Source organism: Camponotus vicinus, unplaced genomic scaffold (assembly GCF_025532165.1).
Source record: "Camponotus vicinus isolate PSW18456_S1 unplaced genomic scaffold, iyCamVici1.0 SCAF_13, whole genome shotgun sequence".
Taxonomy (NCBI): domain Eukaryota; kingdom Metazoa; phylum Arthropoda; class Insecta; order Hymenoptera; family Formicidae; genus Camponotus; species Camponotus vicinus.
In genome coordinates, this window is record NW_028141949.1 from 1,033,135 (window position 1) to 1,046,894 (window position 13,760).

A 13,760-nucleotide genomic window follows, 5' to 3' on the forward strand; every position below is an offset into this window, starting at 1 on the left:
AAATTTTTTAATATTTCATATTTATTAAATTTAATATGTTTCTTATATTCTCAAAGCTAAATTATTATATTTAGTTATCTATTAATATTTATTTCTCTTTTATTGATACTTAAATATATATGCGAGTTTTTCCTTTTACAGGACGGTTTTACACCATTAGCGGTAGCTATGCAACAGGGTCACGACAAGGTAGTGGCTGTTCTATTGGAAAACGACACTCGTGGTAAAGTTCGACTGCCTGCTCTACACATTGCCGCCAAGAAAGACGACTGCAAGGCGGCTGCCCTACTTTTACAAGTGAGTTATTGTTACGTCCTGTATCAGTCGCGACTAGTATTTGTTATAATAAGTACTATAAGTGTTATAATAATAAATCACGTATACAGTTTTCTCGGTATAGTTTCTCCATTTTCCTCTTATTATAGAACGACCATAATCCCGATGTAACATCGAAAAGCGGCTTCACCCCGCTTCACATAGCCGCACATTATGGCAACGACCGAATCGCTTCCTTGCTTTACGATAGAGGCGCGGATGTTAATTTCGCAGCAAAGGTATGCACTTTGTAGGACAAGAGAATTTAGGGTGGAATTATTTAAAGATGTTTTTTAAATATAATATATTCTCTCTTTCATTGTGTAGCACAATATCACACCAATGCATGTGGCAGCGAAATGGGGTAAGATTAAGATGGTTAATCTCCTCATGAGCAAGGGAGCAAACATCGAAGCAAAAACGAGAGATGGTCTAACTCCTTTGCACTGTGCTGCCAGATCCGGTCATCACGAGGTAGTTGACATTCTCATCGAGAAGGGTGCCCCTATAGGTTCAAAAACGAAGGTAATGATAATCGAATGCATATGTCTCGCGAATGAGAAGTTTTCAACATTTGTTGAAACACTACTTGGTTTCTATTGACAGAATGGTCTTGCGCCATTACACATGGCTTCTCAAGGGGATCACGTCGACGCTGCAAGGATTTTATTGTATCACCGTGCACCCGTGGACGAAGTGACGGTGGACTATTTGACCGCCCTGCATGTAGCTGCACACTGTGGTCATGTACGCGTAGCTAAACTACTTCTCGATAGAAACGCTGATCCCAATGCGCGAGCGCTCAACGGATTTACTCCTCTTCATATCGCGTGTAAGAAAAATCGTATAAAAGTGGTCGAACTCCTCCTAAAACACAAAGCGAGCATCGAAGCTACGACTGAGGTGAAATTTTCAAGTTTTTCTTTCACGTTATTCATTATACTTTTATAAAGTGACAATATTATATATATATGTCTTTTTACAGTCTGGATTAACCCCTTTACACGTAGCGAGTTTTATGGGGTGTATGAATATCGTGATTTACTTATTACAACATGAAGCTAGCCCCGATATACCGACAGTAAGAGGTGAAACGCCATTACATTTAGCTGCCAGGGCGAACCAAACTGACATTATTAGGATACTTCTTAGGAACGGCGCCCAAGTCGACGCTAGAGCAAGAGTAAGTAACTTTATAATAATAATAATAATAATAATAATAATAATAATTAATACGAATAATTTTTAGTCATAGAGAAAACGAATTTATCATTTAATAGTATAGATATAAAGAAATGTGTAATTTATTTATAGGAAGAACAGACACCGCTTCATGTCGCTTCTCGCTTGGGTAACGTCGATATTGTGATGTTACTACTGCAGCATGGTGCGGGTGTAGATGCAACAACGAAGGATTTATATACTCCGCTTCATATCGCTGCTAAAGAAGGCCAAGAGGAGGTAAAATTATAAATATTACACATATTATAATAATGATATTACAACAGTGATTTTATGACATTTTTTTATGATTGTATAGGTTGCATCAGTTTTATTAGAAAATAGTGCATCGCTTACAGCAACGACCAAGAAAGGATTTACTCCTTTACATTTAGCAGCCAAGTATGGCAATATGAATGTAGCTCGATTGTTATTACAAAAGAACGCACCTGTTGACGCTCAGGGAAAAGTACGTATTCTTTTCTCTAAATTTTACATTTAAAATAAAATTTAATTAATATAAAAATATGTCATGCTACACATTATTTTACATGTTTAATAATATTTTATAATTTTAATGAATATTTTTAATTATAGAATGGAGTAACGCCTCTTCATGTAGCGTCCCATTATGATCATCAGAACGTAGCTTTACTTTTACTTGATAAAGGAGCTTCTCCTCATGCTATGGCTAAAAATGGCCATACACCTTTGCATATCGCTGCACGCAAAAATCAGGTATAATATACATATTTATAATTTTGATTATTTATTTAAGTAATTATGTAATGGTATATAAAATGATTGTTTATGATAGATGGATATTGCAACCACTTTATTAGAATATGGTGCAAAAGCTAATGCAGAATCAAAGGCTGGTTTCACGCCATTACATTTAAGTGCACAAGAAGGCCATACTGATATGTCAACCCTTCTTATCGAACATAAAGCAGATACAAATCACAAAGCAAAGGTGAGTAAAAAAGGAGACCGATATAATTTTAACTAATATTTATTTATAAAAAAAACCTTATATTTTATTTATATATTTTATAGAATGGCCTTACACCTCTACATTTATGCGCACAAGAAGATAAAGTAAACGTCGCCTCTATTCTCGTGAAGAATGGCGCTCAAATCGACGCTAAAACTAAGGTAATGTAATTGCTAAGCTTTTTTCGAATTTATATTATGAGCGAATATAAATTATGATTGAAGTAGAAGGTTATGATTACATTTTACATTATTAGCACTTTATACATAATTAAATTATCATAGATGATATAATTTCTTCACTATATGTTCGGTTGCTCTATATTTCATTGATAACTTTGAAATACCGCCTATCTAAAGGCTAATGTAATAGTATGATGACTGTTGTTGCTCTCAATACATTAATAGAAAAATAGGATACATTAAATTATATAGTAATAAAAGAATTTACAAAGTTTTTTAAATTAAATTTGATTATTTGATTTTTTTATTAATCGTATTAAAAAACAAAATTTTATATATTCACTGACTAATTATTTACTGATTATTATTTTTTTTTCAGGCTGGATATACGCCATTGCATGTGGCATCTCATTTTGGTCAGGCAGCTATGGTACGATTTCTTTTAAGGTCTGGTGCTGCTGTTGATAGTAGCACCAACGCTGGCTATACACCTCTTCATCAAGCGGCGCAACAAGGTCATACGCTTGTCATCAATCTGCTACTGGAGAGTAAAGCTAAACCAAATGCTGTAACTAATGTAAGTTTTATTTTATCGAGGTTTAAAATTCTGTGCATTGAATGCATAAAATTATTAGATTATTATATACAATTATACATTGATATAAAATATTTTTTGTACAGAATGGACAGACTGCTCTGGATATTGCACAAAAACTCGGTTACATAAGCGTCATTGAAACATTAAAGGTTGTCACAGAGACTATCATCACAACAACTCATACCGTTACCATTGAAGAGAAGTACAAAGTTCAAGCACCCGAATCCATGCAAGAAACATTTATGAGTGACAGCGAAGATGAAGGGGGTGAGTATTCGTATTCGATATTATGGAAACATTTATTATCCTTTTATATATTGCCGCTTATTATGTCTATTTGCTTCTAATTTATTGACAAACAGATTTGCGATATTGGAATGAAACAAGCTATCATTAAAAAATGCAACAAGTGATATTGATCGCGTGTTATTTCTGATATCGCAACAACATTCATAAATATATATTTTGACAGCTTATTGCTTTACATAATTATTTTGCCTTGCATTAAGCATTAAAATAACGCAGAAATAATATCAGAGAAACTGAAAGTTGAATATTACACAATAATGCTTTTATTTTAGCTAATAATGCGTATAGACAATAATATTTAGTAAATTCTCTTAGTTTTTAAGGTGAAACTATCTTTCCTAAATGCTTCCTGCATAGATTGTAACACGAATTATCGCGACACATAGAGAAAATAAGGTTTCAAAGTAACATAGCTTTTTACATACAACAATTGCACGTCAGGATTACATAAAATCGATGATAAATTATTGCATGGAGGAAAATTATGAAAACATATTTAAAAAAATAGTATTTACAAATATTAGTATATATTAATAGGTAGATAAATATACATGCAATTTTCTTTAATCACATATTATATATGAAGATTAGGTAGAAATTATTAAATTAGTACTAGAAGCCATTTTTGTTGCGCGTTGCATGATACAAATATTATTAGCATGTGAAACTCAACTTCTCGATAGGAACTCGTATCCTTTCCCAATCCATATATCACATATATTAAACTACACAAAATAATAGGAATATATAAAAAGACAAATCTTATTACGCGAATTTTAAATTATTAGTTCTATTTATCAAAGGTCTAGGTTCTTAGTTCTTCTTTGTTAAAGCTACAAAACAGATATCAAAATGCTAAATGGATCTATTATTTGCTTGATTGTTGCATTACCTTCATTTTGCATAAGCATGCATTTAGCAAATACTCACTGGGTTGTTGTATACTAGATTTTGTTCAAAATTAAAGTAGATAATTGTAAAATATTAATAATGCAAAATTTAAAGTTATTTCTAACAAGAACAGAGAAATTGGCATTAATTAACATTATGTTGATAGTACAAAATTTCATATTTTCAGATTAATATATCAATTAAATATGTTAAACTAAAATATTTGCACTTAATTTTTTTCTAATACAAGTATATCTAAATAACTCATAGATTCAGAAATTTCTTACTAAACTTTATTTATTTTAGCGCGGTAGTTCATTTTCAATAACAGGGACATTTAAATAAACCCCCACTTTTATCTAAGATCTAGTTATCTGTAATGTTAAATCGACGCATAGAAAGGCGTACTTGTAGTACGCTAGCCATCATCAGAGGAGTAGTTGATGTCGGTTTGTAATTTAGCGATATTCACGGTTCGTTTATTTAAAAAGAAGCTAGATTCGCACACGCGCATCTCATTCTCGATTCCGCACGTTTTAGCAACAGCATCGCGATTTAGTACTTTTAATTTAAACATTAACAACCCAGTGATAGACAGAGCGAAATTTAGAAAAACAGTGTATATGGTGCGAAATTAGTTCTGATGAAACCATGACCTTACCTCGACGGCGTGTACGATGTATGTAGGTGGTGATGAAATCGGCACGGCAGCCATGAATGTGTACGGGCAGCCTCCGCACGCGCAACACGTGTACCTTCCCTCTTACTACCAGGGCCAAATGACCTATACCCGTAAGTTGTCTGTACTCTGTTTCTCACTCTTTCTCTCTCTTTCTTTTTCTCTCACGCGTTTAATGAGGAAGACCACTGCGGCAAATATACATACATACATATTCTAGCACTGTTGCGAACGACGTAATACGTTAGATAATACATGTCATTGTCATTCTCTTCTGGAGATACAATAGTTCTGCTTCGTTATTTTTGACGATTAAAGCATCGCGACATAATGGTGTTATATAACGTCAAAAGTGTCGTTATCGTTATTATTTCGCTGACAAAATTCATCAAAATTCACATATTTCTCGTAAAAGAATCATGCTCAGTTCATTCATGTATGTTTCACGTATATTTCGATCTATTCGAATTTTCGTACATTAGATTTGTATACAGAGATGTGCACAGACACAACCATCCTTCGCCCGTTGTTTCTATCATATTTATTTGTTTCATTCGTCTTCCCATTGTCCTCTCCAATTTTTTTTTTATTTTCAAGCAATGCGTACAATTATAGTATACACATTGAATTACATCGATCAATATAGGACAAAAAATTTATTCCAAATATAAATCATATCATTATTATTAATTGTAAATCTCTTCCATAAAATTGAAAATTTTTTATTAATAGAAAAAGACGTCATTTAAATTTATAAAACAATCACATCAATTCATTATTTTAAGTAAAGCTTCTGAAAAAAATTTGTTTGAAAGTCTTGACAAGAATGTGCTTTTAGTGCACTATATTTATTGCATTTGTTTAAAATTTTCTTTTTCTTAAACAAATTTAGACTTAAAGCTAGACGATTTCTCATCTCTAACCAACAGGATATTTTGATCTGGTATAGATCTGATATTATGCAATAATTAAAATATTTCACGATTACATAATTATATACATAATTATTTATTACATGCATAATTGTGTAGTTGCATTTTCGGCAAAATTAACGCAATCTTATCTATAAAAAACAACATACTTGTCACTTATATGATTATTATCACTATTGTGCATTATTCTTTCGTTACTTATAGTTATATTCAACAAAAAGTTTAATTTACGAAAAATGAAGCAAATGTTTAAAAAATTAAAGAGCATTTATTATCATAAATAAAATATTATAGGACGTGAAATGATATCTAAATAATAAAAATTTGAGAATTTTACACAAAGATGACATTTATGCAAGCAAACATTTTAGGATAAAGCAAATTTGTTTTATTAAAAGTAGGAAATGATTTGTCTTTACTACACGCTTCAATTTGAAGAAACTAATCTTTCTTTCTTTTTGCACACGATAATACATTGTTGGATATTTCACCAAAGTTTTTACGCGAAAACACATACCTGCAAAATATGAATGCACCTCGTCGCATCGATGTATCTTCGTTCGTGACGATTTCCAAAATAATTCGTAGACGCACAAATTTAATGCTACGGGCAAGATTCGTTCCCGTTGCAGCGATGCAATTTTACATACGTTATAACGACGTTGAAATAGGGCGTGCTTCTACCGCTGTTAATGCAATTTACATAATAATGAGCTGCGCGATTATTATACCAACCGACCGGCGCGCTTCGTCGTTGTCGTCATAGTTGTATCTATTACATACTGCCCTCCACTTTGGCTACCTGTTATGCAACCGCCAGTATGCGTATCGTGCCGCGTTATTAGTGCAGTTAGTTCAACCCTTGGCACATCGCCAAATACACGATGCCGGACCGAAATAATCTGAAATTTATATAACACACGCGCGCAGCGGCCGTCGATTAAGAGAAATAAAAAGAAGATAAAGTGTACAATTAGATACGCAAACGCACTCGTAAACAAACTCGTGTAAACTAACGCATTCGAGTGCACTTTAAACGAAATCGATCATATTAATTAGCAATGCTCGCGAAAAAATACTGATATGAATTTTTGACAAGTTACGAAGAATTCTTTTAATAGAACAAATGAATTATTTTCTTAAACCCTTTGTCGAATCATTAATTGTTTAAGTTATGAAATTTATTTTATTATCTGCAATTATTATAATCCAATTAAAAATACATTACATTTCGGACAAAACAATAGTCATGTCGTGGATAAGAAACAATTCGATCGATTTCGATTATTTTGCCTTAGCGGTAAGTTTTTTGCGGGATGAACCTTGACCTAAACGAAACATCGTGGCATCTACACTAGAAATTGATTGTATCTACTATATTATTACAATTTCATCACGCAAATCGCCTAATAAAATTTCCTCGCGTGTTCTCGTTGTTCTTTCGTTGGTGCGATGAAAAGCGCCAGTGGATAGTATGACGCGGTAAATAAAGTAGTAAGAAAAGCTCAAAAGAGCAGTTACTATTATAAAATTGGTGATTCACAGAATGAGGTCACGTTCCTAGCGAGCTAGTTCTCCTAGTGCCGGTCGAACTTGTATTAATCTTCTCGAGTAGTTGCTGTTCCTGACCCCACATCGATCGCCGCTACCGAGAGCGCAAGCGAAAATAAAGGAAGTATTCAGCATATCCAGCGCGCGTGCTTAATGCAATTAAACGAATTGAATCTAATAGGGTGAATGCTTAGTCGCCGCTTACCCTATCAACCGGCAGCCAGTGTGATAGTCAAAGGGACCACGGCCTATTCGATAAGCCGTTTACGTGTGCGATGAGAAACGAAGGAACTAGTTGAAAGACACATCAACAGTTTCCTGCAGAAAAAATAATCTACGTGATTGCTCTCTAAATCGCCCCATAATCGATCAAAATTACGACTGCTAATATTTCCATTCGATCTATGCCACCTGCATATCGAGTGCACGCGTTGCATACGAAGTTCCGGACGACCTATCGGACGCTGCATCGCGATAGTGCATCAGTGCGTTAACGACGCTCGAGAATACGGAACGCTTCCTCCAGAGGAGAGAGAACACCAAGCGAATTTCGCGTTGTCGAGAAGGGAAAACGTATCGTAGCAAACATGGCCAAGGGAAAAGCGAAGAAAAAAGGATTCAGGTGCAGTTGTCCATGCGGGTGTGGCAGCAGGAACAGCGACGTATTATGTAAATATCGTGCATCTGTTGCATTATACACCATCATTTATGACATCGTTAACCGTTAGTTTGCGCGGATGCGACCCTCTCAATCTAATCACTCGCGCGAACGAGCGGAAGTCGCTGGGTAGCAAATTTTTTTTTTTCCTCCAACCGCTTACTCATGAAGCACCTCTATTTCCATAGATAATTAGACATTATTGTAAATAATTTCTTTTACAGCGAATATTACTTAAAGTTAATTAAGTTTTGCAAGGCAAAATTTCTCTGCTTAAAAAATATGAGAGAAATTATTTTTAATTTTCTCCTTTCATTAATTACACAATTATTACACATTTATTACACAAGCGATATCAATTAATTTGTCGTCATTCGCAAATAGGAGCCTATCGAAAGAAGAATGTTTACATTGCTTTTGACATATTAAATCATGAATTAACTCACCGATATTTATGTAAATTTAAAATTAGCATGATTACGATGAATAAGAATGATATAAAGACCTTCTTTGCGGTATGATGGTTCAGGTTAAGTTTTTCTTGATAAGGAATATTTACAAAACGATAACATCGCACCACGCGACTTTATTTTCATAACGCACTAAGTACATAAACGAACATTAAATATTGATTCTCCACGAGTCTTTATTTATATATGATACAGCACATTCTTACAATTAAACATTATCAAACTTATGTTAATTTTAAGATGTTTTATGTTATCAACTCAAAGTTTTATGATTAATTTTCTGATGCACTATTTTATACAAATTTCTCTTTTATCAATATCTATATACATATATATATATATATATATATATATATATATATATATATATATTTATATATTAAATATATATTTTTTATATCTTATTCTTATGAATATAGAAATTGTCAGTTTATTAAAGAAAAATAAGTAGATTTTCAAACAGTTTTGCTTTAAAAATCTTTTATTTTTATATAAACAATAATAAATAGTTATTTTCTAACAATTTGTTTGCACTTACAAAACAATATAAAAATACACAAATATATAGTATATATAAATTACGTAATATTTCATGTAAATTTTGTGGCGTGAAAAATTGAACAATAAAATTGAACGATAAATTTCGAATTGATAATCGTATAAGAATGTTAGGAAGCACATTGCTAAATCCCGAAATATCTCGAAACATTCTCGTCTTAGAGGTAACATATGTCCGTGTAACGTGTAAACTGTCACGTGTTGTACCCCATTGTGTATTTACCAACGCCTCCGGTGTTACTATACGTGATAATCGGTGCTTACGAAGAGATAACAGACGCGCCACGCGACCGTGTTTTCGTAAGCTCGTAAGTGTTAATGAAAGCTAAACGCTCGTACTCTATGGCTTATTGTCTAGATCAAGGGAGCATCGTAGTCGTAGTAAATGACGGATATCCTTGGGCGTGGTGCGTTCGCAAATATCGGAGCGAAATCGAGGTCGTGTCCTATGCGAGAATGAGATGCTTGTTCCGAAGAATTTAAAGACTCGATCTCATCCATAGAATGCTGCGTCGTATTAAGAACTGAGAATTGTGATTCGAATTAATCCAGGAAAATTATTAAATTATTTTCTTGAATCCCTTAGAATGCACTCGTAATAAAGAACCATAAAAGAAACAGGAAATCTGAGAAAAATAATTTTTGATAATCTGTTAACTTCTTCTAATTCTTTGTAGCATTAATTTTTTTTATAAACGCTGAAAAGTTAGTTATATTTAAATATTATTGCCTGCAATTTATGTAATTTTCTACAATAATTTTAGATGTAGGCTACACCGCAAATCTTAGAATCAATCCTGATTTCGAGAAACGTTCTCTCTCTCTGCGCGCATTTAGCACTGAATGGCACTGTTGTTTGGATTCCCGTGTATTTCTGTACGATACGAGATGCCTGCCTGTAACAATTTTACGTTTACAAATGAAAAACAGAAGCTGCTTCACGGCGACGTAAAAATTATTCGTGGCGCCGATTAAAACTCGAGTCGGCGCTTTATCGCTTTAAGCCGCATCATTTGCGTATAACGTTTGTATTTTCTTGAACTCGCAGCTCGCATTTGCGTGTACGGATAACAACTTTGCTTGTATTCGTTATCGTTATATGGATAATGCGAATTAAAAAGAGACCTTCGATCATCTCGGAATATTTCAAATATAGACATGATTTGCGTACGATTGCGCATCGTGAGCAAACAACAAACACGCCAAGAGGCAACTACGAAGATTCGATTTTATATCGCGAGGTATCGCCAGCCGCGAGAAAGAGAGAGGAAGAAACTCTCGCATAAAAACATTATTACGCGTGTAGCACGCGTTTCGTCGCGCCGCGTTGCGCGCTCAGTGCAGCACGTTGCATCCGCGGAAAACGCATCGTCCGTCACGACGTCGTCCGCTCCAAGTTGGCGAATCGCGGACGCGCATTCTAATCGTGCAACGGGACCAGGTATACTCCAACTCTCATTGTCTTCCCGAGCGAATCCGGCGATACGAAGCGGCTCCGGGATACACGTATTCCGGCCGCGAAAGACGCGCGCGATTAATGGAGCGGTCTGAGAACCGTGACCTGGTGATTTGTTATTACTATTACTATTCCTATTATCACTTTACACGGACGCGACAATGAAGCGGATGAAGTCATTAATGACATAAGGGAGTAAACGATGATATCGCGTCGATCAAGGACGCCGGATCTTTCGTCGATAGAGCAGCATCCGCAGCTCGATAGGCGTCTGATTTTCGATTCTCTTCCGGTGTATTTTTAGCATTTACGCCCGCAAGCAGAGTATATGACCGCGATAAAGTCGGCGAGTAGTATCGTAGTCAGATTAATTGCTATTACTCTTGCGACGAGCAACTAGGTCGGTCTGTCTGGTAAACGAACTTGGGCAATAATAAACATTACGCCATTGCGAGGAAATATTCCGTTAATCTGTTTCAATAGTCGTCTTAAGGCGTTAATAAACGCTTCGTTAATTCCAATAAAAATACGTTAGGCTTGATGATTGCATAAGATCTTCCACTTCTTTCTCTCTCTCTTTCTATATTTTTCTGTAGCCTCTTTTTCTCCTTAGATCAGAGGATGACGTCATGCAAAACATTTAACTCGTAAAACTGTAGTCTTGATCCAACTAAGATTAATTTAATTAAATCTTGAATGAATCTGAAATGAGTTTAGAATGTCATGCGGACGATACATGTAACTTATTTCGTAAGATTTCGCAAGTTTATTTATTCTTGCTTGTGCTTGCGATAGGAGCAGACATGATAAAGTGATAATTACTTAACCCAAAAAGAGATATTACGAAGAAATTTTCGATATATTTATCGTCGTAAACAGGCTAATGAAACGTACGATGGAGATGTCGCGTGCACAAAACGATACATATAATTACGATACATATAATTACGTCGTTTGTATAAAAAGGTTGCATTACGCAATCGAAGAAAAAAATTTTTCCGGCGTGCGTCAAACATGTTTCGTCCCCGACCGTGTTATTGAATCTCTCATTGACATTATGAACGACGCGCCGATTCGATTAGTTGTCACGTTTGAAAGAAGCACAGCGTATCTCTCTTTCTCTCTCTCTGATTACGATTAGCACTATTCTGATGCATGACGCCGCACGCGTCAACGTTTTAACTGCACTTAAAACAGATTCGACATGATTATTGTGTAGCTTGCCTTTTCGCTGATTGGTAGTTTGCAGCCCAAGTTATATAGGTCACTGCCTATGAGGTCGCGTAGGTAGAAGCGGTGCCTTTTAGAGTGAGAGAAGAGGAAGAGATATCCGCGTAGAGAGAGCGCGAAATCACCGTGACTCTTCGACTCAAGGTGTCCTTGAACATCGTTAAAATTAGCACTTCTACATTACAATTTCAGAAGTATCGTAGCCAGTCCGCGTTCGCAGATGTTTACATTAATTTTAGATATTAACAACACTGCGAGTTCCGCGGATAGTGCGTGACTATGACGTCACTATGGGCGAACCATAAGAGAATGGGGTAATGGAACCCGATCTTCCTAGAATTGCGCCCCGAAACCATCGTGATATGTAGATCAAGAGTATCCTCGAGCAGCGTTGACGTGCCAAAGATATTCGCATTATACAGACATACACACTTGTAACATAATAATCTGTTACATTCCATCGAGAAACATTGATATTGAATAAAATTTAAATCATCTGACAGTAATTTAAGAAGTAATTACATTGATTGAACATTAATTAAGGAATTTTTTCATGTACTTTAAGTGTTGAATATTAGTTATGCACTCATTTTATACTGTTAGAGTATTATTGGAGAGAATGTTTTTTATATATAATATATAATATTATTATATATATAATTTATTTATTTATGAAAAATATATGTATACATATTGTTCATGATGATAAAAATAATCTGATAGATATCAGAATAATTTTTGTCAAGTTAATGTGCGATAGTTAATGTTAGATATTTTTTTATTCCAACTTCCAAAACGATCTCGATCAGTATTAAGCAGCTATACGGAGTTAATTTATGATTATGCTAACGGTACGATGGAGAGATGTGGGAGGCAAATTTGTAGGCTGACCGTTTATTAGATAATTGTAGCCTACATTCTTGGAATACCTGATAACGCGGGATCGTAAAGCAAGTTGCTCTCAGTCGTATAAAAAATGTGATACAGTTCGTACACGTCGGTATTCCACTAAATTGCGCTCATCTCTTGGGTGTAGGATGTCTAACCGTGACCTCAATTGACACAAGGTATGACGTGATTTAACAACGTTTATCCTGTCATTGATAAACGATGCCATAATTTTCCATTTTCTTAAATAAAATTGGCAAAAAATGACAGAGCTGTCGAGTATTTTATTAAATACATATTAAAAGAATTTTATCCATTAATAAAAACATATTATGTAAAATTTTGAAAGAGAAATTTTATATATAAAGCTGAATTTATATATAAAATGAATGAAATCAAGAAAAAAAATTGATTGACTTTAGATATGATTGTATATTTAAAGTTATAATAAATAATTAATATTTATAATTTAAAGTTATAAATTAGAGAAAGAAAAGAAGGATTATGTTATTAAATTTTACACAACTTTTATTTTTTATATGAAAACGACTAAAGACTAGAGTTAAATCTCTTAAAGTAAAGTAACATTGTATGTGTTATAGAGAATCTTTCATAAGATTAGAAATAACTGTTACAATTGCGTAGCAGTTCTGTTTTTGCTCTCGGATCAATGAGTGATGTCTGTAATTTAAAACACTTGAAGAGATTATCGAAATAACATATGGCTCGAAATATATTTAATCCGCCATCTGATAACATTTCCATTTCATACACCTTGTCTTATTATTCGCGAAAAAAGTTAAAAGATGAAGGTAATAAAACCAAATC

At 34.2% G+C, this 13,760-nt stretch overlaps 1 protein-coding gene and 1 long non-coding RNA gene across 2 annotated transcripts in view; one reads left to right on the forward strand and one right to left on the reverse strand.

Moving 5' to 3' along the window:
- LOC145964177 (uncharacterized) overlaps window positions 1-13,760 on the forward strand; it is a 79,400-nt gene that overhangs the window by 26,632 nt on the left and 39,008 nt on the right. Inside the window, 13 exon segments of the mRNA XM_083086642.1 lie at window positions 142-297; window positions 426-554; window positions 643-840; window positions 922-1,218; window positions 1,301-1,498; window positions 1,630-1,776; window positions 1,856-2,005; window positions 2,134-2,274; window positions 2,354-2,509; window positions 2,593-2,691; window positions 3,092-3,289; window positions 3,394-3,577; window positions 5,198-5,302. Coding sequence (XP_082942768.1) covers window positions 142-297; window positions 426-554; window positions 643-840; window positions 922-1,218; window positions 1,301-1,498; window positions 1,630-1,776; window positions 1,856-2,005; window positions 2,134-2,274; window positions 2,354-2,509; window positions 2,593-2,691; window positions 3,092-3,289; window positions 3,394-3,577; window positions 5,198-5,302 — 2,158 coding nt within the window.
- LOC145964181 (uncharacterized) lies at window positions 2,533-6,902 on the reverse strand. Its single transcript, XR_014436359.1, has 3 exons — window positions 6,639-6,902; window positions 5,172-5,377; window positions 2,533-3,284 (listed from the first exon to the last, which is right to left on the reverse strand). It is a non-coding gene; the product is annotated as an uncharacterized LOC145964181 (long non-coding RNA).